The 27,373-nt window shown below is 53.7% G+C and overlaps 1 protein-coding gene across 1 annotated transcript; it reads right to left on the bottom strand.

The window, feature by feature from the left end:
* Positions 1-1,886: 1,886 nt before the first annotated feature.
* Positions 1,887-25,753, bottom strand: LOC149809686 (dynein gamma chain, flagellar outer arm-like). The gene is given in 32 exon segments (XM_089994698.1): positions 1,887-2,011; positions 2,014-2,139; positions 2,142-3,003; positions 3,005-3,852; positions 3,855-3,886; positions 4,473-5,038; positions 5,040-5,221; positions 5,224-5,424; positions 5,955-6,113; positions 6,116-6,364; positions 7,034-7,263; positions 7,784-8,508; positions 8,510-8,824; positions 8,826-8,927; positions 9,828-11,527; positions 12,024-12,387; positions 12,389-12,429; positions 12,432-13,059; positions 13,061-13,296; positions 13,299-13,536; positions 14,003-14,568; positions 14,571-14,667; positions 15,261-16,088; positions 16,729-17,230; positions 17,753-18,003; positions 18,486-19,730; positions 20,117-20,506; positions 21,412-22,470; positions 22,790-23,342; positions 25,116-25,331; positions 25,417-25,511; positions 25,643-25,753. Coding segments are annotated over 32 exon segments (13,842 nt in total).
* Between the last annotated feature and the right edge of the window lie 1,620 nt (positions 25,754-27,373).

Below are 27,373 nucleotides of genomic sequence, written 5' to 3'. Positions count from 1 at the left end.
GAAGGTGCTGCAGCAGGTTCAAAACTTGTCTTTCAATAGGACAAGTGTTCCGGGCAGTCGCTGTGGACTGGGCCGGTGCCTAAGTGCACCACCATTTCTGACATAGTGCCATTGAGAAGCATCTGCCGATATAATTCAAGTTGCATGCACTCGGCTGAGCAAGAGGTGGCAATGCTAGTACTAAGGCTGTGCGTGCTTTTAAGCGGCAGTCGAGCAACCGGAAGCACCACATACGGCTTCAGGATCAGGGGGTGAGAGACTGCTTCGCTGTGCAACCATGAGCTTGCCGACTGCGTGTACGGTCATACCAGGGATCATATGAACAAATGATGTCGTGATGCCATGAGAAACTGATGAGCCCACCACAAAGGCCGATGTTGCCGCAAAGTATCCCACCTCAATCTTGCCGTCGACTTAAAAAGGGAGCGATGACCCCATCAGGTAGTAAGATACACTCACTGGCAAGGACTTTGCAAGGCATTACTTTATGTAGAGTTCCGTGTGGATTAAGCAAGCATTCAATTGAGACACTTGTGGCACCAGCGACCGCTCATCGAGACGATCCCCCCGAATGCTTGCATGCATTTCTTCATGAATGCGTTGTGAGGTCATGCCTGGAGCATCTGATGGCCTGTCTGGGTGGTTAGATGGTTTTGGCAATTGGCCATGGCCACATCCTGTAGCCATGCAACATGGGAAATGCCTCCATGCTACGCGACAGCAGATGCACGTACACCTAGCAGTCGGATCTGACTGATCGAACGCGTTTCGATGCTTTCTCATGACCAAGTGAAACGAGTACGTCTGAATTCATTTCACGGCTCAGACAGGTGTGACGTTCGGTGCAGGTGAATGATGTTAACGCGTCCAACATATGGTGCAAACCCTAACATCGAGCTATTGACGGGGCTCCAGCTCCCACGGCCTCAATGCCATGCGAAAACTCAGCACCGGTTTCTAGAAACTTGTGGGTTTTAAGTTTGGTTTGGCAAGGGAAAACACCATTTGCTACGCGTACGGTAGGAACGCACCGTTGTACTCCTGGATCAAAATTTTATCACCAGCTTCCGTTTTTGCAACGATCCTGCCATTGTTTGCCTTCAAATCGTCTGTGGTGGTCAACTTTTGCCACGTTGCGCGGGCGCAAACCACCCTCTGTGGTCGATTCGCCCGGCTGGCGACACCTCTGCAGGTATGGATGCTGGAAGACATCATGTGGTATGCGTGCAAGTTGTGATCGATCTGGCCCACTAGAAGACGACGAACGTACAGCAGTTGTCAACCTGGTAATGGAGTATGTGGTTGGGCCCGTGCAGAGCTGGTCACAAGTCTTGGAACCTGCCAAGTATCGAATCTGGGTGACTCATTCCAATATTAGCTCTCATGGCGAAGCAGCAAGGCCCTTGCCAAGGGCAGGACGTCTTCTATGCGGCAACATGGAAGACCATGAGTGTTCCACCTGTGCTTGAGAGGTGAGAAATCGCAGTTTTCACCTCTCATGGCGACATTGGCTATTTTTTCCACTTCTTGCTGGTGGTCCTTGGTCAGCGTTGCACGCTCATGTTGCAGCAGTCAAGCACAGCTGTGATGTTCCAAGACACTCTGTAACATCCCTATCAAAACAAACAAGCCTGTGTTGTCCACAGCGGCAGCCGGCTGCTCACACTTCCGTGAACCAGAGTCAGAAGTGGTTGCGAGTAAGCGCCAACCGCAACACCAGGTAGGTCTGCACCGTGGGCACCCTCGTTACAGAAGCGCGTGGAGTCTCTGTCACATGGAGCCCAAGAGTTCAAGTACAAGCAATGCAGTGAGTCAACAACAAAACAAGTCACAATCCAAAACAAAAAGCAAGACAGGCAGCATCTAATCTGCCAATGCGAGGCTTCTCAGTCCTTACTGCAAAGCAACGCAACGCCTCGAAGTACCCATTTATTCTTTGGGTCTTCTGTACGAATGGGGAAGGTTGTGATGAAATACTGCCCCGTACGCCGCTTGATGCGGTAAGTGGGCACTCAAAGATATCCTTCTTGATCTTGTCCTTTGCTTGCACGCCTGTAACGTGCAGTACCGGCAGCGGGTTGTACAGCTCCTTAGGCTCCGAGTCAACCAGCCGATTCGAGCTCTTGCTCCAGCCGCACCGTCCAAGAACAACCCGTAAACATACACACCCTCCGAAGGCGTCTCCTTGAGAGACTCAAACTCACGCGCGGGATGCGTCACGGTGGACGTCATGACAACGTCATCCAGAGCCCACTTGTCGGCAGCATGCCGCCTGTTTGACTTCCTGCTTCATGGCCGTCAAGAAGCCTGTGGGTTGAAGAATCCCGTGAGCCAGTAGCCCTTGGGGCGCCCGTTGTTGATCCATTTGTTCAGCTGATCAAAGCGCATCAGCAGGCCAGTGAACCAGTTCCCCAGAGTGGCAGCTTCCCACGACTTGCGCAGCCATGACCCTGGGATCCGAGCGTTGAAGAGCATGTCCAGCGCTTCGATGAGGTCGCCCGACAACGCGATCGTTCCGGCGATCGCCAGGCGCAAGTTTTTGAGCGTCTGCGTTGTCAGCTTGATGACGATGTTGACGCAATCGATCTCTTGCCGCAGCGTCACGGTCAGCGGCATTGTCGGACCGCCGGGCAGCTTCATGCACTTGTCCTTGACATCCTCGCGGTCGAACATCGGCGGCGCTTTCGACAGCAGGTCCTCACAAATCTTGTCCACCATGTCCTCCCGCGACATGCCGCCGGACCCCCCCCCACCTTTCGGCATTGTGTCCAGGATCGTCGCAATGGCGTCTTGCACTTGCAGAGCGCGGAATGTGAGGTCCGCGTTGGGGTGCAGGCCAAATATCTCTGGAGACTCTTGCCCGGGGAGGGTTTCGATGTACGCGCGGAAAGCATCGATGTCGACGCCGTCGGGCACCTGGTACGAGCATCCGGAGCGATCGTCTTGGTACACCTCGTAGTTGACTTTGAGGCAGCCGGAATGGAAGTACTTCTCAGCGTACGTTGTCCATCAGCAGCATGTCGAAATCGTCGGTGATCTTGCCGCCGTACTGGATCTGGGAGACCATGTACCTGACGGTGGACCAGTTGGGCTCCGGAGCTTTCTTCGCGTCCATCTCGATCATGTGGTTCTGCAGGAACTGCGTGCAGGCCGAGAGGTCGGACTGGTTGAACTCGTACGGAATGTTCCAGCCGATGGGGCCGAACTTGCGGCGCTCCTGAACAATCGACTGGATGTAGCACTGGATGAAGAGCATCTGGCGCCACTCGAAGCGGCTCACCGCGTCGAGCATGTCCTGGGTCACCCACTGGTAGGACGCGCGCAGGCCTGCCTTGATGCCAACCGGTGCCTCGTTGGTGATTTTGATGCCCATCTGGAGCAATCCGATCGGGAAGGAGGGGTGCGGCTCTGCGGTGATCCAGAGGCGAAACTCGTCATGGATATCGTCGGTTTTGGTGAGGAATGTCTCAACCTCTGTGAGATAGTTGAGGCCGAGGTGCGTGTTCTGCAGCAGAACCCACTGCCCCTCCGCGGTTGCCTGCGACATGTACTTCCGCGCGATGATCTCCTGCCCCTGCCCCATCGACACGCCCAGCACCTTGATCTTTTTCTTCTTTGCAAGATCCTCAATCAGCTTTGTGGGATCCGATCCGCGCGAGAGCAGGCAGATGAGCGGCGACTTCTTGTGCGATTCGGACCACGCGCGCTCCATGTTCAGGGGAACCGACTCTACAAAGCGCTGCCCTAGGGCGTTTGAGACGTACTCGGCTGCTGCCACCAGCGTGCGGTCTTCCCGGAACGTCTTGACGACGCACATCCTCTCAAACTTGCTCAGGCGGTCTTCGTATTCTGCACTTTCGCCATCTCTGGCGCCTCCTGGTCGTACCTGCAAACCCCACCACGCTTCAATAATGCACGGCATATTCTGGGGAGGTAAGAGTTAAACAGGCATAGATTTGCCAGCGGCTGCTCAAGAGTATGCTTCAGTGCGCATCACTTGGCACACTTGCTCAGTGTGGTAGGGCCCAAATGGCGACTACTCTAGATAGCGCATGGTAGAGCTGGCTGGACTCCGTCTTGTGAACACCGCCTTGACAAAGCTGCTAGGGAATGCTGGATTGTGCTGACACCTGATGTGAGTGTGCGTGGAGGCATGTGCAGAGTGCGGCACACATGAAGTGCTAGTGATAAGTGCATAAATCTGCCTTCCATTTGCAGCATGTGCGCACGTGACTGAGATGGCACACATGTTGCAATTGTCAACAACATATGTAGAGAAATGGGTAACCATGACTGATCAGCCTGTAGCCCATGTGCAGTAGTCACCACTGATGGCACTACCTGTGCATCATTATCCTGTCAAGGTATCCTCACGGTATGGATGCAAACATGCCAAACGCTGTCCATAACATCACAGCACGTGGAGTGGTTGGGCAGGTCGAGAGGACTGCTCGTAATAGAGGAGTGCATACCACTGCTTCCACAGCCCATCGTTGCGGAAGACAGAGTCAGGGATATCCCGGAAGGAGTCCATCTGTGAGAGCGCAACAGTGGACAGCCACACAGCGTCTGGGATCCAGTCCTTTGGCTTTTTACGCACAGACAGGATGTCCAACGCGCCACCGCCCTTGAGGAATACATCCACATCGCACGCCTTCACGACACCCGACGACACGAGGACCTTGTTTGCCAGCATGAGCGAGAAGAGCAGCTTGTGCCGCTCGAAGAGGCCCCGTTGGATGTACAGGTAGATCTCGTACGTCATGTAGTCGATAATGTTTTGAATGCGCTTCGACGGCATCGTCGCTTTCTCGGAGCGGTCAATTGCGAGCTCGTAGAGCTCCGTGAATTGGTACAGGGACGTCTGGTACATGCAGTTCACAATAGAGAACTCCGCGATGAGGAAGTAGACCAGTGTGGCGCGGTGTGCCACTGGCCGGTACTCCTCACAAGCCTCCGTGATCTTCCCCTCTGTCTCGGAAGCGTTGTTCAGCTTCTCGGCGACGTCGTACGCGGTCTGCTTTGTCGTCGCCAGCACGTTCGATCAGCTCAGTGTCGTCCAAGAGGTTGCCTGTCGAGTTGGACAGCCTGTCCAAGAGGTCGTCCTCAAGCTGCTTGATCTTCTTCTTGTAGCTCTGCACCTCCTCCATCAGCTGTTGTCGCTGCTCCTGTAGCTCATGTTTCTCCTTTTGGATCAGGCGACCTAGCAGCTGGTCCTCAGGCCGACCATGGTAACGGTGAAGTCGATGAGAGTGACCTTGGCGGAGAGCTCAGGGGTGTAGTGGGGGTTGGGCAAGCGCGTGGTGATAAAGAGCTGGAAGTTGACGTCAAAGTCGACCTCCTTGTCTGCGAGGGCGATGATGAAGTTGCGCCCCTTTTTGATGGTTCGCTTGTCGAGAACTGGGTCCAGCACGGGTCCAGCTCCTCCTTCATGCACATCGTTCTCATTAACAGCATACGAGAGCAAGTCATTCACGTTTCTAGCTTGTCTGCTCATCGCACCTTTGGCATCACTTCCGCAAATAATTTGCTGCTTCAACTACAACAGCAGCTTCACATGCTGCGGTCGTCAAAGCTGCTCCACACTCTCGAGGCGGTCCTTAGTATTCCCAGGAAAGTCTAAGCTACTTGTGCAACTTTGTTAAATTGATTGCAACTATTCTGGATACCGACAGCTCTTTTCGCAGAATTGGCCCTCCTGGCAACACCTGGAAGGAATGGACATGCAGAATCGCTAGCTGTATCTCATTTGCACATTTGCAACCTTCCAAGTAACTCTAAATTTATTTAGCTGGTTGCCAAAGTGTACTGGCAAAGCATTGTAAACATGACCACATCAACCAGGCCGCAAAATGCACTGGATGCCGGTCACAGGGACTGCATGAATGTGTATCCGTTGGCAGGTGAGTGCTGAAACGTCCCTTGTGTCGGTTGCCAGCTTGTTGAGAAAGGGCGCACCTCGATGTTTTCCAGCATCAGGGGCTTTCCGGTGGACAGGCAGTCCTCGAGCGCCATTCTGAAGGTCTTGTCGTTCAGCTGCGAGACGCGGAGCTCGTTGACTTGCTCCTTGTTCATGATCCAGGTGCGGCCCTGCCCCTGTGGATCCACCAGCAAGGGTAGCGAGCAGCGTTGGTGACCATGATACCATTCTGGATGGACAAGTCGTCCGTGGGCAGGCCTGCAGGTTCCATTCACCCACCACCGCATCCTCCACATGGAAACTGTGTGATGTTCATGTTGGGTGTGATCGGCACCTGCAACTTTGCACAGTCCGAGAAGAAATCGCGCTTGATGAGCAGCTCTCGGAACTCTTTGTTGAATGGTCCAAGGTACGACACGAATGCGGACGCAATGCAGCAGTCACCTGCACTCACGCCACGTTGGCTCTGTCAGGCTTGGTTTATACGTTGTTGCGATGACACTGGGTGACCTTCTTCTCTCAGGGTACAAGACGAAGAAGAAGAGGACATGTCAGGTGAGCCCATGCTTAGTCAGGCTGGTCCAGGTACGCTTGCCTCAGGTAATGGTATTGGTAGCACTGATTCCCAAGTACTTCTTGCATATGCCAATGTCCATATGCGGTAGTGTTGTAAATAAGATACATCATCATACATGAGGACGGCATGCATGCGTGATGGCGATGTCCTTGACATTGTCGAGGACGGCAATAAATCATGCGCATAGCGAAGGCTGTCTGAAGTAGTCAGGCTGCTTTAGAGCATTTGTGGTCCTCAGTCATGAGGACATTTCAGTACGTGCTCCCCACCAGTTGGCACAAACCTGAGAAACACCCGTTATGTCTGCAACCAATACCCTTGCATGCACTTAGCTGCAGCAATGAATGAAAGGAACCCACCTTTCCCTGGCCACCCACCCAATCCACCCAAGTGGTGATGCTTTTCAGTTGCATGAAATGTTTCAATTTCCGGATGCCCTGCAGAAACTAACATGCAGTGTGTACAATTCAAGTCTGCATCTTGCAAGCACTAGGAAAGCTCTAGATGATCCACGGTCAGTTCACCACGAAGCTCACCTGTCAAAGCCTGAATCGTCTGGTCAAACTGCTTAGACTGGGACGTCCAGCGCGTCTCCTCCCCTGCCAGCGCGCCAATGAGTGCGTTGGCGCCGTCCATCTTCTTTTGTGTCATGGCCGCGTCATCCTCGAGCCGCTGCTTCTGTGCCATCGCAGCATCAAACTGCGACTGTGCCTCGTCCAACTTCTGCTGGACTAGTGCCATCTTCTCCTCAGCTGCATGCTTCTCCCTGCACACAAATGATGATGATGTATCTTTTTACAACACTACCGCATCCGCATGGACATTGGCAACTCAAGAACTACTTGGAAATCAGTGCTACAAATGCTGGCATCAACCCCAGTTGCACAAACCACTCCCAACTTGGTGGGCAACTATGGATAGAAGCATGCATGCCTGCAGTCAGGTAATTCATTTCCCCCTGAGCATGGGCTTATTATCAATCTACTTGACTTGAGGCCATGCATAAAGGTTGCTCTTCATGCGGGAACTGCACCTGATCTGCTGTGCTGCGCGTATTAGCATGGCACCTTACGACATCAAGGCACATCACTCATGGACGGGCTACCACATGACAGGCGCTTTGATTTGATCAGTACAATGCAAGGAAATTCATGATACAGGCCATCAAGTCAAAAATTGCTCTTCTGGAGAGAAAGATGCATGCCATGACGTTGGGATGGCAGCAGAAAAGAGATACCCGATCCGCCACCAGTTCCACAAGATACAATACATGAAAAGTTGCATACTTGTTGGCTATCTTCAGCTCGGCCTCGGACTCTCGCAGCGAAATGATCTTGGGCTCCACGACCTTTGCAACGGTGTGGTACGAGCACATCGCATTGGACCAGTTGCAGAGGCCAGCGACATTTCCGGACGCTTTCTTTGCGGCATCGTAGTTCATGTCGGGCGCTGCAAAGTACGGCTGCAGCAGCTCGAGCGTCTCGTCGTTGATCTGGTCCTTGGGGAAGTTCATGAGCTGACTCAGGAACTGCGTGTCCGACATCATCTTGATCGACGTCTCGTACGCTCCGCAAAGCACGTACGCGCCCTTGATGTCCTGCCAAACGGGTTTTTCGAGCGGGAAATGCCGCAGGACAAGCACGCAGTCAAAGATACGCTTGACAATGTCGGGGGGGTTCTTCAGCGCCTTGAGCCCTTGAATATCTTTCGGCGTGATGGAGTTCAAAGCGTCCACGGCAGCATCCAGTGCGGGCTGAGCAGCTGCGAGATCCTTCTCCGCGTCGTGCTTGACGGCCGCAATTTCCGCAGCCTTCGCAGACACCTGCTCGACGATCACCGACACCTTTGCCTTCTCCTTCTCTGCAATCGCCGTCGACTCGGAGATCGATTTCAGCAGCTGCTCGGCCTCCTTGGACGCCGCGGCAAGCTCCTGGTTCTTGATCGCCAGCTCGCCCTTCATGCGGTTCACGTCGACCTTTGCCTCCGACATCTTTTCGAGTCCGGCGTTGATCGCGGTCCGCGAGCTGGGCGACGCCCTTCCACTTAGTGCTGTACAAGTTCTTGTAAAACGCGAGGAAGGAGAGGAACGATTTAGGCGTGACGTACACGTGGCGGCGGAACTTTTCAAAGTACTCGTGGCAAGCATGCGTCACATATACGTGCACGTGGCCCATGACGAGCTTGAGGTTGTCCTTGACGTCGGCGCCGCAGGCCATGTCGAAGGTGTTGATGAACTTTCCGGAAACTGCTGTGAGCGCCTCTTCAGGCCAGGGCAGGAACCAGTCGATCGTGCAGCCGTTGATGAGGCCGGGGAACTGCATCGCGCGTCGTGAGAAATTTGTCGCCCACCGGCGAGAAGCACAGGGCCAGGTGCAAGTTGTCGCGCACGCGGTTCAGGAATAGGTCATAAAGGTTCTCATATGTGTCGATCTGCACCATCAGCACTGCCGTCAGAGGACTGTAGGGGCCGCATATCTCGAGATACCAGCCTGGTTTGCGTTTGGAAAATGCTGGATTGCACTTGGCTGCTGACTTCCAAGGCCAGTACAGCAACTGCTGCGTTGCCTGACGTGGGGTGGGAAGATTACCATTACACATGCAGGAAGCATGACACAGATACCATGGTAGTATTTTCTTAGACCCTTTGTCATTGCCAGATGGATGAATCAGTGTACAAGGCACTGTGAATTTGCTCAGCTGTGTCTACAAAACAGGGGACACCTGGCAATGACTGTGTCATTGTGTTGTGCTGGCCAGACCATAGGTCTCCTGAGCTGGCGTCATCGAGAGGGACTGTGAGAGCAACAAAATGATGAAATGTGTACAGTTTATCGTTATCAGGGAGGGTGGAGAGAGTCTTCAACCAGAAGACAGTGGACAAGCAACTTTGCGTTTATTTGCTGCCCGATCGAATTAGGAGGTATGGATGGCATGTATGCGAGGCATTGAGTAATGCGACTGCTGATGCGAATCGTGAATGCAATGGAGCTCCTGAGCTGAGATTCAATCGGGTTAACAAAGTGTGTGGCCATTACTAAGCAGACTTGCACGATAAATCAACGTAAGCCAGCCAAAAGAAGGCAGGATTGCGTGGGTCACTCCTGCTTGTGCTCAGCTGAAGCGGAAACACGCAGAAGGACGCATCAAGCAGCAGCACTGGAGGAGGCATGGATCATTCATGATCGCTATGTGCGATCCAAGTTTATTAGGTGGCATAGAACCGCACTGAAAGCGAGCGCCAAATGATTAGCGTTGCCAAACATCACACTGCTATTGAACTGGGTTGCCATGCTGAATGCATCAAAATGACACATGGAACAAGGCACACACCATCGGGGCCATCTCTCCCTTGCTGACGAGGTTCTTGAGAATGGGTCGCATGTCGTTGACGATGGCATCCAACTCGTCCTTTGGCATCAGCCCAGCCACCTCCCCGGTCATGAGAATCTGGTTGATGTACTCCAAGAAGCCCTCGTCCTTGACCTCGGCATCTGTGAAAATGAACACCACCGGCTGCCCCTTCACACCAGCCACCTTGTACAATGCCTTGATGTCTTCAAAGAGGTTCGTCACGTTGTAAGTCTTTGTGATGGTGATCTGGAATGTGAAAGCACCAGCAATGTATGCCGCCAACCGAGTCAGGGACTGCTTGCCTGACCCGCCCACACCCACAAGGAGTGCAGAGCCTCGATCCATGCACACGAGCCGCGATATGCGCATGAGATGCATCATCGCATCCTGGAACAGCACGAGGTCAAGCTTGAGGACGCGCGACTCCTCGTTGAATTTCAGCTGCAACGCGTTCACCCGCTTACGCGCGTCTGGTAACCCCCCGTGTACTGCTTCGTAGTTGGAGGGGTGCGCGTTGACGACCTCCCCGGTCTCAGGATCAACCTGGGGCTCGCGCAAAAAGTCAACAAAGTACACCGGCTCCTCCGCTTGCTTGCATAGGTCCGAGTCGCAGTTCTCCTTCGCAAGGTCAAATAGCGTCTTGTCAAGCCAGTTCTTGTCCTCGTTGGACACGAGCTTGTCGCCAAACACGCGGCGGCACTCGTGGTACCAGAGCGCCAAGAGGTAGCCCGCACAGCTTGACACGTTGCCTGCGAAGGCCTCGCCCGACCTCGTGAGGTTGAAGCGGTCGCGAACAGCAAGAATCACACCCTGGAACACCTTGGAGAGCTCGCGCATGTTGAAGAGGTAGTGGAATTTGGCGGGGGTGGGAAGCATCTTGCCTTGGACCTTGTTCCAGAGCGATATTGTCATCGGCACCAGCTTGCGCGAGAGGTCGACTGTCTCTCCGTCAAAGAGCGCGGTCGTGAATCGCCCGGCAACGAGCGTGCCGTACACATTGTTGATGGCCGCCACAGACGGCAGAGGCACGTGGAAAATGCAGAACTGGCGCTTGAGGCGGTGCGGAATGTCGTTCTTTCCGCCGCCCGGGGTGTTCATTGCTCCAATGTACATGCAGTCGATGATAAATTTCATGTCACCGATCGGCTTCTCAGTGGAGTAGAACCCGCCCTGCTCGAGCAGCTGCCGCACAATTTCGTTGGTGACCTGGTCGCCCCACTCATTGATGTAAGGCATGGAGATGTCGTCGATGAAGACGGTCATTTTCTTGCCCCCAGGGGGACCAAACGTGCGGCCCTGGCGCTTCTCGACGGAGGACTCCATCGTCATCTGGAAGATCCCAGGGGTCGTCATCGAAGAGAACGTGATGACCTTGGACGCGACCTGGTCCGTTGGGAACTTGTTCATGAACATGTTGACGACGGTGGTCTTGGCTGTTCCAGGGCCTCCAACCAGCAGCGATGACTTGTTGACGCTGTACGCCAGCTGCAGGAGCTTTTCAAAGCGCACCGAGTCGAGTGTGGGGATCATGAGCCGCGCAAACTTGGGCTTCTCCTGCTCCACCGGGTACTTCCAGGTCGGCACGAAATCTCGCCAGTGCGCCCACTCGCCCGCGGGCGTGACCAGGAACTCAAAGAGTGTGTCCTCTTCAACCGTCTTCTGAGGAATCTCAGGACCACCTGCAGGGCACAGCAACCCTGTCGGCAAAGTGCGATTCACAGAGACAAGAGGGGAATGGTGTCATTGCTCAGCACGGCAATTAGATCGCTCTGGTCTTTTGTTGCGAGTTGGTCAAGAAAGTTGGAATATGTGTCACGCCCTGTGGCATGGGGACAGCTTGCAAGTCTAGACGTGCTTGAAACTGGTTAGCATCACAACGGGCTGCCTCCCCTGCCCGGTCTTCTCAGTCACACCAACACAGACCTCTGTTGCATTGGCGATAGTCAGAAACACAGATTTTGCCTGAGCGAGAGTGCATGCAAGCTAACTCACATCATTGCCTCTCAGCAGTTGCCCGACCATCAACATCCCAACAAACACTGGGCACACATGGACACCAGCTGGGATACGGCGCCAGAGTTGAAGGACCAAGTCACTGGCCGAAGTATGCAGAACGATCACAGAGCATTGCCAAGCGAGAAACAGCACAGAAGCCAACCACGCAGAGGTGCGTACCGATCGCGCGGATTTCTGCATCAAATGTTGAGCGGTCCCGGACGTCAAGCAGCCCACCAATAGCCCAGGTCATGCAGTATACGAAGTGGCGCTTCAGCGTCATCTCTGGCATCTGCGCAGAGCCGGCGAGCGCGTCGTTAGATCCCAGGCAGCCGTCCATGAGCGTGCGCATGGCCGCAAGCGTGCACGCGGTCTCATTGTGCATCAAAGGCCGAATTTGAAGGCGAAGCACGGTCAGGATCTTCTCAATGTACTTGTCAAACATTGGCTCGATCAGGTCCATGACGTACGCCGGCTTGGTCTGCAGCCAGGACTTGACGGCAGGGAACCAGCCGAGCTCTACGTCAGACACGTAAATGATACCGGGCCCGCGACACCGTCGCTGGGGACGCATTTGACAGGTTTCTGGCTCAAACATCGCCTTCATCATCGGCGACATGAGAATGCGGTCGCCGTTGGCAAGCGTGAGAACTTTGTTGTCATCCAGCACGGTGTTGAGATTCTCAATCCAGATGGCGTCGACGGGGCCATCCAGCACGATCCAGGTGTACTTGTCTTTGGTCTTGGCTGCGCGGCGCCACAGCTCGGCAAACACACCATCCGTCCAGTCGCCAGTGGCGGGGTCGAGGCGGCCAAACATCTGCGGCGCCGTGATCGCTTTTGGGTTCATGCGCCAGATCTGGTGCTTCTGGATGAGCGTGGACAGTGCCCCTGCTAGGCACTCCTCGATCGCGGACTTGCCGCCACCGGATGGGCCCACAAGCATGATTCCGTGGCGCACCAGGTACGTCTCGTAGAGCTGAATGCACTTGTTGATCCAGGGGCCGTGAGCCTGCAGGCCCTTGTCTTTGATCTGCTGCAGTAGCTCCTTCTCGACGTCAGGGAACGCGGCGCGATCGGCTTCGAGGCCTGGGAAGAGATCCTTGATGAGGGAGATGAACAGTGGCACATCCTCCGCGACGAATTTGGACATGTTCATGTCTCGCAGGGTACGCATCATGAGGAAGATCTCGGACTTGTCGGGAGAGGCGCGTTTCCGAGGCGCCACCCGTGCGCAGCACAGACAGGATGTTTCGCAGGCCAAAGTCGTAGTGCGCCTGCTTCGAGAGCTGCTGTTCGCAGAGGCCGTACAGGACGAAGAACTTCTTGGAGAGGATGTCGTTCTCCTGGTACCCGCACGCTGCCAGCTTGACTTTCATGATGATCTGCCGGTTCGGCACCATCATCGTGACACCTCGGAAGAGCGCTTTCAAATTCTCGGGGAGCTCCTGCGGCCGGCGTAGCCAGGGTTCATCGTGATGAAGAACCCTACACGCACGTCGAGGTCCACGGTGGAGCCGTCTGTGAACAGGAACGTCTTCTTGCGCTCGCGAATTGCGGACAGGACGCAGTAAACTTGCTGCGCGCACACGGACAGCACGTCGAGGTTGATACGGTTGAACTCGTCGAAGCAGCCCCACAAGCCTGATTGTGCCAACCCTTTGTAGATTTTCCCCATTCCGATGTAGTCCATCTGCACACCAGGCAAGCGATTGAGGAGCCAGCTAGCTCCATTCCATCACAGAGCAGTCCACATGAATTGATTGCAGTGATCTAAATCACGAGTCATGACGTCTCTTGCCAGTGACCATGTGAAGGCGTTGACGTGGTAAAATGGGCATTTGTCATCTTTCGGGTGTGACATTTCAGCTACCATGGCCATCCACCCAGCACACCACGTAGTCAAGCTGTTGCATGTGCCTACGCATCGTACGTGAACAAGGATGGCATACATTCGTCTATTTCACTGTAAAACGTCAGATTCATTCCTTCCCTCCGTTTTCTGCTTCTATCAAATAAGCATGCCCACGGCCACGTGAATGCGGTAGCGGTGTAAACAGATAGATCATCATGGCCAGTAGGACTACGCGAAGCCATACACGGCTGCCTCGCTACCCTCCGTGTGCTCTCCACACACGCAGCGTGCTCGGAGCGCATACCTGATCTGAGCAGTTGAAAACAACCACATACTTGCCCAGCGTGTTTCCCAGGTCCTTGGTGGTCTCGGTCTTGCCGGTACCGGCAGGGCCTGCAGGAGCACCTCCAAGGAACATTCCAAGCGCTTGAGAGAGTGTGATGTAGCAGATGTCAGTGAGTGGGGTGACCACGAGACGCTCCTTTACACCCAGGTACTCAAAGGAATACTGGAAATCGACGTCGCAGATCGAGATGATCACCGTCTGGCGGTCTTCCCGCCAGAAGAAGCGAGCCTGCTTGAGCCACTCAAAGTCTGTGGGGTCGCGGATCTTCTTCTTCATCAAATCTTCCGTGGTCTCCTTCTGGTGCATGTGTACTGTGATGCACGTCTCGAGGTTGGTCCGGTGGTTCTTGCTGAGTGTTGTCTTGACTGTGATTGTGACCATCTCTTTGAGGATGCCATCCATCTTTTTCGTGTTCTTTAACATGATGGACTTGTCCACCTTGGCGTTGGCGAGAGCGGTCTGGGTGTCTGCGGTCCACATGAATTGGATCCCAAGCAGGGAGATCTGGGCGGGGTGCCCAAAATGAAGGGCTCCAGTTCCTGGTTGTACACATCTCGCTGCGCCTGTTTGATGATGGCACATACTGTGTCTTTCATGCCGTCGACCAGCCTTTGCAGCCAGACCTGCAACCCAGCACAGACGAGTCGGTACTGTCGTATTCCTTGCGGATATGCCAAGAATGGGGAAACCGGCAGAATGAGACTGGGCTTGAGTCCGAGCATTGAAATGCGGAATGCAGGACCTATACAGCCGCCCTGCATGCATGTCAGGGAGCATTGCCGTAGTGGAAACAAACCTTGCACCCCATCCGGGAGAGGGCCAAACATGTGATGCATGTTGCATGTGACAAATCACGTCTGTTAGTCGGAAAAGTTGTATAGGCTGTTCTACGTCGTTGTATTATGACTGGGGACACAGAGGTGATTCGCAAACTGGCTGAGAGGACAATAATAAGCACGCAGGCGAGGAGTATGACCGACACATTGGCCTCACTGGGTGTGTCTGAAATACATACAGCACGACTATGCTACGAAGAAACACACCATCATCCCACGCCAGGCGTCTTTGTTCGTGACGATTAGCATCTTGGTGTTGTGTATGACAGTGTTCTCCACCATAGACCTCCATGTTTTTTAGGAGGCATCATGGGCAGATTTAACCAGGTTTCCTGGGTGGGAGGCCCCAGCCCAGAGAACAGCAAATGTTGAACGCTTACCTCGATGTTGCCCTTGGTGTCGACGGCCACGTCAAACTCGACCTGCTCGCGCTGCGGCGAAAACATGTGTGAGATCTTGCTCGGGTCGCTCTCGTCAAACTGAACGTCCGCCAAGGAGTCAAACAGGCCAGACTGGAAGTGCGGCACCACACTGGGAGGGTGCGAACCCAGCGACAATATCTCCAGAAGAGTGGGATCTGAGACAAAGTAAAACCGAGGGAATTCGCCGCGCTTGGTCTCAAGGTACGCAGACAGGGACTTTTGGCACAGCTCGAGCTGCTCTTGCAGGTGTGGCAGCATCGTCTTCATCACCTCGTTACCGTTGCAAATGTCCACGACATTCTCTGTCTCGATCGCCATAGCGACGATCTTCATGAAGTTCTTGTCGATGTTCTGGAAGCGCTTGGCCTCCACCGGTAGCTGCTTGACGATGTCACCCCCCGAGAAGACAGCCTCCATGTACGTCCAGACGTTCTGCACTTGGAACCATTGCTCCATGATCTCGGAGACAGTCCCGAGCTTGATGAGCCACTCGCTGACGGTGCTCTCGAAGGGCTTGGAGTAGCGGTTGGTGGCCATTGACGAGAGGTTCATCTGTGACTCTTCGAGCTTCTCTACAAGCTCCGCGTAGTCGGCAGGTTTGATGATGACTGGGCCGCGGTTCTTGTGCTCTGCAAAGGCCAGGTTCTGGATTGCCCAGTCGGCTTGCAGCTGCGTGAGCTTGCGCTCAATGGTCTCCTCCTTCACTGCCGCGCTTGCAAGGTCCTCAATGTCCTCCTGGTGCTTGAGCATGTTGGCATCCAGGAGGTGCTGCAGCTTGAACGCGTCCTCACTGCACACCCAATTCGGTACATTGTTTCAGGAGCAATTTGTCCAGCACAAACCTCGGCATCACAACTTCCCCTTTCCAATACGCACGCCGTCAGGGGAGTCTTGGTAACATGAGTGCGCAACGTGCTTTGTTTCATGAATTGCGCAGAGCTGATCAGGCGTAGCTATTTTGCGATGGTAGATGCTTGCCTTAGGTGACAGTAATGATAGCACTGATTCCCAAGTACCTCTTGGAATTGCCCATGTCCATGTGGATGCGGTAAGTTTTGTAAGGAGATTATGCATCATCAGATGATCAGTATGGCGCCTCCTCTGCTCCTTCAGCAAGCTGCCACAAACCTTGTGCACCTATGCATATTATTGCACGAACTGTGCATGGTGCATCAACGTAGCACTGAGGAGCAAACAGCCTGTCGCAGATCGCGTCGCGCCTGGGGCTAGGAGTATGCAAACCGGCTGTGCAGCCGGATAGAGTGCCCTCTGTAACACGTTGGTGAGGCTGGCAGGAAATGTACAGTAGAATGTACAGTAGAATGCATAGCATCAGCAATAGCGTTGGATGCAGTGCATTAGGTGTAGTTCCAATGCAATGCACGCACCCATCCATTTTAAATTGCCATGAGCTGAGGACTCTTACCTGGTCGAATGGAATGTCAGCTCCAGTGACAGACCGGATCATCTCCCAGTGTCGCGTTCGGACTGCCGGATGTGTAAGGGCCTGAACAATGGGGAGCAGCTCCAGGAAGTCGTCGATCGTTTTCCGGCAGTCCTTGTACGCAGGCCAGTCTCGCAGAGCCTTGGGTAGTGTCTTTGCCTTTGCCTGGAAGCTGTTGACATCGGTGGTCATGTTCTCGATGTTGGTCACGACGTCGCTCCAGATCACGTCCCCATAGCCCTTGATGGTCTGAATCACCGAGACATACAGGCTGTAGAGCTTGTCAAGCATCTTGATCTTCTCCTCAATGTCCTCGAGCTCAGGGTAGCGGGTGACCACCAAACCAAAGAGCTCCTCCCCTGATGAGTAGTTGTCCCACTTGCCCTTGTTGACATCAAATTGGGCTCTGAAGTTCCTCAGGCGCTCGGCGGCATCCATAGGGTCCAGGTCCGGCACCATCGGGCCATTCTCGACCCACTGCTCCCTGCAGCGTGACAGGAATGGTTTTTGTGAGAGCGTGGGGTGTGAGTGTGTGGCCGGTTAGGGAGAAGCTGAGGAAATGAGTGACGATGTTTCTGCTTACAACGCTACAGAATCCACTATGGAACGTGCAGATTCGACAATGCAACCACTCCTGTGAACACATAATGATGCAACCGCACTGCATCATCCAGCACATTCAGCAGCTGCATATTGGGAGCGATCTCTCCGCAGAGTGCATATGAAGTGTCACATGTACAGCTGTCCGCTTTCACCGTGCCCAAGGGTCCTAGTCAACACATATGTGTGGTGGAGAGAATTTTTGCGAACAAGTGCTGGCATAGCCACAGACGCGCTGACCATTCAGCCCACAGACACAAACCATCAACTCATCTACGCGCAAAGTCCGAGCATATGTCCGAGCATATTGTATGCTGCAGCTCCTGTCACGGTGTATGGTTTATGCAAACACAGCAAGGCACTCATGCGCATGAGCCTCGTTCAGAGCTGTGCAGTTGAGACGCACTTGAATGTTTTCGCTTCCGAGACAAAGACCTTGACTTCCTGGATGAGCTCACGCTTGAAGCCAACTTGCAGCTTGGCCAGCTTGTTGGACACCTCGGTAGCAAGCTTTCGAAGCTTTCTCCAGTTGTAGTGCAGGTCCGACACCATGTCAGACTCCTCCTTAGGCACAGCCACCTCGTAGCGAGTGAGCAGACCATACATGTCCTCGATGGGGTCGATCAAGTTGTCAATGTTGGACTCCTTATCACGGACCTGCATCCCATCCACCTTATAGATCTGTCTCGAACTGGGCAGGCTGCTCCCTGGATTTGGATGTGCAAATCACATCCAATTCCACGACTCAAACATGTGTCGAGGAATTCAGTATGCAACATCACTTTGGCAGGTCGATGACACTAGCATGCACATAGCCTGCCTGCTTAATAATAACAATGTGCTCCCAGTTGTAACAATGTCATCGTCAGTATGAAATCATGGCTGTGAAAGCCATCTGCTTCATGTTGCACCCGCATCACAAGAACTTATAATCAAGGACAAGCTCCAGCGATCTCGCAAGAGCGCAAAATTTCAACAAAGAACCTTTCATGAGCTCATCTCATGAGCAGCACAACAAGGAAACTAGCGGGTTTGCATATGCCATGATACATCTTGTATGATCACCTACATATAGACTGGACCACTTTGACACCGTGACCTGACACAGCCTTTGGTTGATATTCAAGCAACTGCCGCACCTCCTGCAAAATGCCCATGATTGTGCGGACGTCCTCCAGGTCAGTGATCTTACGGTTAAGCTTGTGTGTTGTCTCCCGAACGTACTGGTCGAATGCGCGCAGGTCCTCAGCACCCTGCTTGTGCAGGTTCTGCGCAAACTGCTGCTTCCACGACGCAGCCTCCGTGAGCAGGTGCGTCTTGATGGGCGTTGTGGAGATGCACATCGAGCCGATGTTGGCCACGGGACTCATCTCGCGGAGGAGAGCTTCCACGCTCGCATACTCCTTCAGCTTCATCTCAAAATCCTCCATCGCAGGGCCCTTCTCAACAAACTTCTCGTACTGGTCGTTCAGCGACTCGAGCCAGAGGAATGAGAACTCGTCAAACGTCTTGAGGTAGTTCTGCACCTGCTTCTTTGTGTTGTCGATGGTGCCCTTGAGCAGCAGCACGGACTTCACGATGTCCTTGTCGTGCGAGAGCATGTCCCAGAACGTCCCGATTGACTGGTCGACGTACCAGGACTCAAGCGATTTGGAGACGGAGAGCACCTTCTTCGCACACGTGTTGATGGCCTCCTGGATCTCGTCCAAGGAAGGTGACACGACGACGTGAGGGACCTTGAGGTTGACCTCCACATCGAAAAACGGCTTCTCAACGAACAGGAACGAGCCCTTTGAGCCGCGCCCAAGGCGGGTCTTCATCAAGCCAAAGGAGTTTTTGCTTGACTGCGCGACAGCGCGGTACATGGCAAGGTAGTAATGATCCGTGAAGCTCGCAGCGGCCTCCGGGTCCATGTGCACGGCAGGGTTCTCGCGCGGCCAGGTTCGCACAAGAGCGATCAGGTCTGCAATGGTTCGCATCACCTCCTGGTTGCGCACGGCGATGGCGTTGCCTTGCTTGCCGATGAACTTGATCTGCATGATTACAAACTCCTCGTACGAGAAGGACTGGTCGGGGGGAAGGTTGATGAGCAGCATGTGGTGAATTGCCTTGAGATTTGCCTCGACCCGGTTCTCCAGGATGTCGTTCACCTTGGAGACGAGCTCCTCAAACCGGCCGAGACCCTGCGTCAGCCGATGGATGTAGCCGTCCACGTTCATGGACGTCCAACTCAAAATTGCAAGGCCCGGAGCGATCTTCTTCTCCAGATCGTCCACATGCGGCTTCAGCAGTGGCTTGATCACCGTGTTGATGGACGCCACAATGCGTGTGTGCTCCCGCACCAGGTGAGTCAGCTGCTGGTAATAGTACGTGAACTTTTCCTCCTGTGCGCAAGCATGCATAGTGTCAGCACACATTGGCATGCACAATGTGTACAGTGCGAACAAGTGCAGTAACATGCAATGCACCATGCTGGTCCTCAGGAAAGGCAGATGATCTGCATGGGCATGCCCCCATCTGTCATGTGACGGACCGTGTCTGCCTTTTTGGCTTTGCTCCCCATGTGGTGAAGGCAATCGTCGTGGTAACACGATTCTGCAGTTGATTGATGCGTAATACCCAAAAAGATGGACATTTACTTCAAGTAGCAACAACACATCCTGACAGCGTCCGACAACTCTTCTTAGCAAAGCATGCACGGACCTCATTTACTTATTCATGTAAGCCATGTGTTAGCTCTTGCGTACGCAAACATCGAAACCGTGCGTACCTGCAGAAGGACCATCTGTGCAACATTGGGGATCTCAATGCCCATGCGCTGCATGTACTTTGCTTCCTTGACGAGCTTGGCGATGTCCTTGTCGAAGTTGACAATCAGCACGTTGGTGTCGGGGTGGCGGACCAGCAGGGTGGCACCAAGGCCCTGCTTCACGGTCTCAACAGACCGCAGCCAGGCTTCGTTCCAGAGCGCTTCGAACTCGATGAGCGCGCGTGCGACGCGGTTGTACGTCTTCACGATCCGCTTTGACTCCTTCGTCCCCATGATAGACTTGTTCTGCTCGAACTTCTTCATCGGACCCTCGATCCGGCGCAGCAGCTGCCGTGCCCACATGATATTCCCAGCCACTGGTGGCGCGTTCCGCTGCACGGGGGGATTGTACTGCAAACACTCCGGCACTCAACATGTGATGCATCTTTCTACAACACTACCGCACCCACATGGACATTGGCAACTTCAAGAACTACTTGGGAATCAGTGCTATCGTTACCATCACCTGAGCTAGCGTACCTGGACCAGCCTGACTTACCATAGCCTGACCTGTAGCATGGCAAATGCGTGCAGCGCATACCAGGCAATACAAATGCGTGCCATGGGATACTGGTGGCACCCTACAGTTGAGATGAGATGATGCAACGTGTCCCAAGTCAAATGTCCAGCTCCACCTTGTCCAATGGTCTGTGCGAGGAGCTAGATAAAGCAGCAAAAAGACAGCAGACAGCGACGACAGATATAGCAGACAGCTGTTACATACGCGGGTACGTAACGGCGCCGACAGCATGCTGGAATTTGCTGTTGCGTCTGAAAGCCAGCTGGAGATGCGGAGTGGCGTTTTACAACACGCCGCGCCATGTCGCCATTCGCCGGACCACGCTCACCATGCGAGAAAATATGCCAGGCAAAGTAAGGACGGCAGAGGTTTAGTTATCAAGAAAGCCATCTTCTGTGCCAAGCGGAAACTGTTTGGCACACGCAATCGGCGCTATGACAGAACAGATCGCCCATGAGCGTGCTTGCCGATGTAGCACAACATGCTTCATGAGTTACGTGTGGGGTAAGGCTTCGCCAGGCAGGTTGCTCGGTGGGTCTGTATCCCTGAAAATGCATGATTATCTGGGGTAGGAAAGGGAGACGAACCCCATGCTGGCAAAGCACTTGTGCACGGCGGCAATTACGTCGATGGAATTTAGGTGTCACTTGCTTCGATTCCTAAGATGGTGCATATGCATGCATGATGTGATGATGATCCTCAATGCGCAGGGCGATCATGCCAGTGCGACACGCACCTTGTTTTTCTCGTATGACTTTTGCACAGCATCCAGGTCCAGGCCATAGTTCTGGAAAATGATCATGTACTTGGCCTCCAGGTCCGCCTTGAGGGTGTCACGCTGCAAGATGCTTTGGATCTGTTTCAGCAGGTTCAGCGCATGCTCTGTCGAGGAAATGTTCTCAAAGGACTTGTTGATGAACGTCTGCAGGTTCATCTCCAAGTCGTGGATGTTGACGTTGAACTCGAGGTAGTCACGGTCAAACTGGGTGTTGTAAAAGTCCAGCAAGTCGAGACCTTTGTTCTTCACGTCGTCCTTGATGCTGTGGAAGTTGGCGATCATCGCTGATAGCCCATCGATGTGCGTGTGCTGCTCAAGCGACGAGAACTGGTGAATCGTCGTGAACATGTCGACGAGCTTCTCGAGGCGTCGCTTGAAGAGCGAAAACTTCTCAAAGATCTTGTCCTTGTCAAAGTCAAACTGCTTGCCCTTTGGCTGCGTGAGCAGCTGCCGGCGTGTCTTCTCGTATGAGTCCTCGTACTGATCCACCAGGTTGATGGCCACCTGCATTTTTGCAACGAGCTCGAGCTTCGGCAGCTGCCAGAGCTTTGCAGGCTTGCGGGCATCGGGAGTGATGTGTTCCTTGCACTTGGTGATCATCTGGTTCGTGACTTTGATGAACAAGGCAGTCATGCGTTCTGAGGTGCTGTAGTAGCGAGCGATTGTGTGCATCATGCGGATGTTGTCCATGAGGGCAGGCAGCCCATCGATGATGTCCTGGGGGGTGCCGAGGTACATGGGCTCGAGCGTCTTTTCGAGCGTGGAGAGGAACTTGACGTTGTCTTTCGACTCGTTGGCGCCGTCGGTGAGTTTCAGGTCGAGCTGCTTCCACGTCTTGTAGGACTTTGAGTGCGCTGCATTGCAGACGCCAAGCACAAGGCGGCAGTCGCGCGACTTGAGCTGCTCTGTCACGCTGTTAAATTTCGCCATGCGGTGACGCCAGAAGTGCAGCTCGGTCATCGGGCCCTCCTCTCCATCGCCTTTGCCTGCGTCGTTGTCCTGTAGCAGTCTGTTCACCTGCACGCTCACAGCATCATCATTGAGGTCCTTCATTCCGAGAATGGCCCAAATTTTGCAAAAAGAAGCAAACAAAAGCAAACAAAAGCAAGGTCGCTTCCGTGCGGCCCTCGTGCCTCAGCTTCTATCTCTTTCCTCGGTAAATGCTGTCACCATGCATGAAACTGATGCATGCATGCAACATGATGGCTGGTAGAGGTGGCCATTTGTGCGGGCAACGGCTTTCAAATTTGACGAAAGAGATGGATTTGGACAATCAAGTTTGCCAAATTTGCAGAACGGTCAGCAGCTATGAGCGCTGATCATTTCGGGGACATGCCTGGCTGACCCAGTTGGCCAGGATCCTCTCAAACTCGTTCGCGATGGTTGGCTGCTCGGCCGCTTCCTTGAAGCTTTGCAGGCTCATGTGAATCCTCTCAGTGTGTTTGGGCTCAGGCTTCATCAGCTCTACCCCGTTTGCCAGGCTCTCAGCCGCCTCAGTGAGTGTGACGCCGAAGCGACTGACTCGTTTGATGAGGTCATCACGCAGCTCTGGGGACAGCCTGCCCCACTTCTCCTGTTTTTTCAGCACAGGAACGAAGAAGTCTTGGACAAGCGAGCGGAACGACGTGAGTGCCGACCCTTTGATGCAGCCACAGTGCACATCATCGGCGATTGTCTTTTCCGAGATGCCCTTGGGATTGATGCGCACAAAGTAGCACGCTGAGCCCGTGAGGCGTTGATCTGGGTTCTGAGCAACAACGAGGTGCGGCGTTGAGCCGCGTTTGACCCACTCGTTGTCGGGCGTCTGCTCCTCTGGCACCTGGTAATAGATGAGCAGGGCTGGCCGGCCATCCTTGTCGAAGAAGTTGTGAATAAAATTCTTCTCTCGCCTGGATGCGTGGACCACCACTTGGACAAGCAGATGTCAATTTGAATTTCTAACGTTAGTGTATGACGTTCCCAATGGACAGACAACGTTGTGGGCATATGAGGGAATTGGGTATCATGTGCATGGTTGAAGCCACCATTGGGTTGGCACCATTTTGTGTTCATGCAATCCGTTGCTTCGATTTCCTCCATGAAAAGAGATGTGACATTTGGCGTCAGTGCTTGCTGTTCAAGCATGCTTCCCTCCATATCAAATTCACTTCGTGCGGACACAAGTTGTTGGATGTCATCACAGATGCCAGCATAATGTGCAGTGCAGAATGGCCACAAGTGGCATGCCCTGATACCGGGCTGTATCGAACCTATGCGCTGAGGTTCTTAATCTAAAACATGATCACTATGTATTGATGCGGTATCGGCAGGAACGCACAAGATTGTGCGGTCCGCTATGTCTTTTCCAACCCCTAGGGACTCTGTCACCTGCACACGAAACGCAGTCATCAGCGCAACTTTGCTGTTCTGTGCTGGGCTGAGTATTGACGAAGTATCGACAACCGATAAAATGCTGAAGGCTCTACACGAAGCATGCCGTCGTCGACGACAGACAACAGGTCTGCTGTCTATGTTTGTACAGGATTCTGGCACGTTTACCCAGCTCTGGACCAGCCCACGGTCCACTGCCTGGGCCTGAGCATGATTCCGTCGTGACACCGAGTGCATAAGCACATTTAATTTGTCATTCTCTGTGCAGCATTGTATGGATGAAAATTGCCTTAGAGCACGACATCTGGAATCATGTCCCTTTTCCAGCATCACACAACAGAACATGCACAGGTGCTATGAAAAATCGAACCGCATTACCTCGGGAAACCAACCATTTTCTACGAAGTTGAGATGCGTACCTTCTCGGAGATGAATACGAGGCGCGCATCCATGGCGAGGCGTTTACTCCTCGACTAAGCGCCCCTGACAGCGATACAAGCTCTGCACATAGAATGCTCCCTCTTTCAGGCAGGCGTGCCTTACCCTAGTATAAAATATGTTTGGGGAGGATCCTATCACCACGTCCCCAAATTCTGACCATTAGATGGACAGAAAAGTTGCCATGTATGGCAGGTTATCGACAGCAGCTGTCAACAGTAGTTCAACAGTCGATGGCGTAGCGAACCAATCAGCTCGTCAAGAAGCGTGCAGTGAACCGACTTTCAGCGTCGTCCTGCATTCTGCCGAGCACATAGATGGTCGTGGAAGTGGCAACGCGTCGTAAGGCAACGCGTTGTTGTTTGAGTGTGTTGCATTGTTGCACACATATAAGTGCATCAATGGTTCGCAAGGAAACTCTCAATTCCCTTTCTCCAAGGGGCTTGATGCCAGAGACAATCAGCCAATCGATGCGACGGCTATGATACTTCATGTTGGCTGTGTTACATGACCGTGTTGCAGCTATATACTTGACAAGGAAACATACCCAAATCGAGACAAGTTTTGCACTCATCGACACGTGTAACTCAAATTATCAGAGAGTCAATTTGAAATTCCAATCTTCAAGTTCAGGGGTTTGATCCATGCAACATGGCTATGGCATCCCACACGTGCGGTTGACGCTGAGAACTCGCAAAGGCTACATAAACCGCACAGCACCAAAACTCAGATTCCAAACAGGAAACAGCTCAAATTAACAATTATCAAATACCTCGAAAAGTGGAGGTCTCATTGGCGTATCATTGCTTCTCTAGAGATAATGAGGTCCCCTCATGAGTGTCGCGGAGGCTAACCAGTCACTGCCAGAACTAGATAGTTCCCAGAATTCCATGCATTCTCTCAAGCGAGTGAGAAAGTGACTCGATAAGGCAAGACATATGTATGCTGACACCATGATGATATATCTGCATGAATTGTTATTGTCAGGCATTGGATGTTTCGGCAGGATGTCGAGATGTGCGATGAGCAGGACGGTCACGTCGTATGCAGTCTGTCCACTCTGAAGCCATCTGCAACTCCGAAAGTCACGACCATCCAGGTACACAGCTAATGATGGTAAGTTATTGTCACTTAAAAGGCAGCACAGTAGGGCACCGGTGGCCTAGCACCTGGCGCGGGCCACAATCTCGAATTCTCGACGATGTACCTCCGCAGTGTCCAGACTCTAGCGCACGCAAGGAGGAGGTTAGCTGCATGAAACCGACAGATAATACATGAGGAAAAGACTACCAGTGGCTCGCGACCTCTTGGCCACATGTTTGCTGTTGGCCTATCTGTCGTCTTGTCAAGGTTTCGATGAAGGTGCGTGGCTAGATGGTACTTGTGAAGTTTCCTCTTGAGATTGCATGCTGATCAGAACATACGCCCATAATGAAAGGTAACCCTCAAAACTTGCTCGCAATGCGTTGAAACCCTGTTGATGAGAGCCCATCACTACCTCGGATGTGCCATCATCCAAGAAACAATCATCGCTTGCTCCATCGACACTAGCAACAATTTTAGCATCACCTATGCATGCTGTCGATGAAACCGTGATGTGCGATGACATAAATTGCAGGCTTGGAGGTGATTTTACTTCGAGGGCTGCGGGCAGAGTTCCCTCCCAGCCCGCCACCTGTCCCTCCGCCCGAACCACCCCCCTTGCCTCCTCCCTTTCCACCTCCAATTCCACCACCTGACCCTCCGCCGTTGCCCCCCACCACCATGGCCTCCGCCTTTCCCTCCCCCATCGCCGCCACCCAACCCACCACCACCGCCCCCAGTTCCGCCACCATCACCACCACCGTCGCCGCCACCTGCGCCTCCTCCAAGTGTGTTCGTTTTTCAAAGCAAATGTCTAGCATGATGAACAGGTTGCCAGCCATCCAAGCTCGTGAACAATCACCGCCCGCTACTTTACGTTGCCGTGAGTTGGGAGAATACAAACGAGAGGCAGTTTGCTGGACCGCAAACAATGGCATCAGAGTACTTCAACTGGCGGTAGCCGGCGACAACATGTCGCCAGAAAGTCGTGGACCTGAGCGTCTTGTGTCATTTATGTCAGGGTCCGGAAGTGGCGTTCGCCTACTGTGTAACCTTACCACACGAGATGCAAGCTCTTGCACAGCAGGATGTCTTTTATCAGATGCTACAAAAACATGTTCAATGCATGAGGCACAAACCAACTGCAGGTGCACGAGGGCTGCCGATCACATCCTACACGGTATGTTGCATGCGGCATTTGTTATGTTACAGAGAGAAACAGAATTACCCAAGCTACAGCAGAAACATCTATATTCTACATGTTTAAAGATCTGTATTCTACATGTTTAAAGATGCGGCATGTTGCCAGGTGGTTTCCATTGTATGGTCCACTCGTCTTGAGAACTCATACCCAGTGCTAATTGTACTCTCAGCTGGTTACATGCTTGGGGTTGGCAGGCTCCGACAGCACTCCCACGACGTGCACGTCCCAAGCATATAGTGGGGTTGTGCAGGTCCTCCCCCCATGCCCCCACCTACACCCCCGCCCTCCCCTCCCCCCAAAGCACCTCCCCCCCCTGAACCGCCGCCGACACCGCCACCCCAGCCTCCCCCCCAACCGCCGCCATTGCCCCCCCCGTCGCCGCCTCCTTCGCCTCCCCCATCACCACCGTTACCCCCACCATTGCCACCACCCGCGCCTCCCCCGGATCCACCTCCTCCGCCTGAACCTCCACCTTCACCACCACCCAACCACCCCCCAGACCGCCACCATTGCCCCCCCCCCATCGCCCTCCACCATCGCCACCAGCCGTCCCCCCCCACCGTTGCCCCCACCCTCACCTCCCCCCGATCCACCTCCTCCCCCTGAACCTCCGCCCACACCGCCACCCAAACCTCCCCCATCACCGCCACCGTTGCCTGCCCCCATTGCCCCCACCAACACCCCCACCATCACCACCGCCGTCACCACCCCGCCGTTACCCCCCACCCTCACCTCCCCCCGATCCACCTCCTCCCGCATCGCCGCCACCGTTGCCTCCCCCGCTACCCCCACCACTCCCCCCACCATCACCGCCACCGTTACCTC

Source organism: Nuphar pumila, unplaced genomic scaffold, assembly GCF_984573655.1.
Source record: "Nuphar pumila unplaced genomic scaffold, dmNupPumi1.hap1.1 HAP1_SCAFFOLD_901, whole genome shotgun sequence".
Classification (NCBI taxonomy): domain Eukaryota; kingdom Viridiplantae; phylum Streptophyta; class Magnoliopsida; order Nymphaeales; family Nymphaeaceae; genus Nuphar; species Nuphar pumila.
Note: the sequence above shows the minus strand (reverse complement) of the source record. Positions and strands in the feature narration are given on the sequence as shown.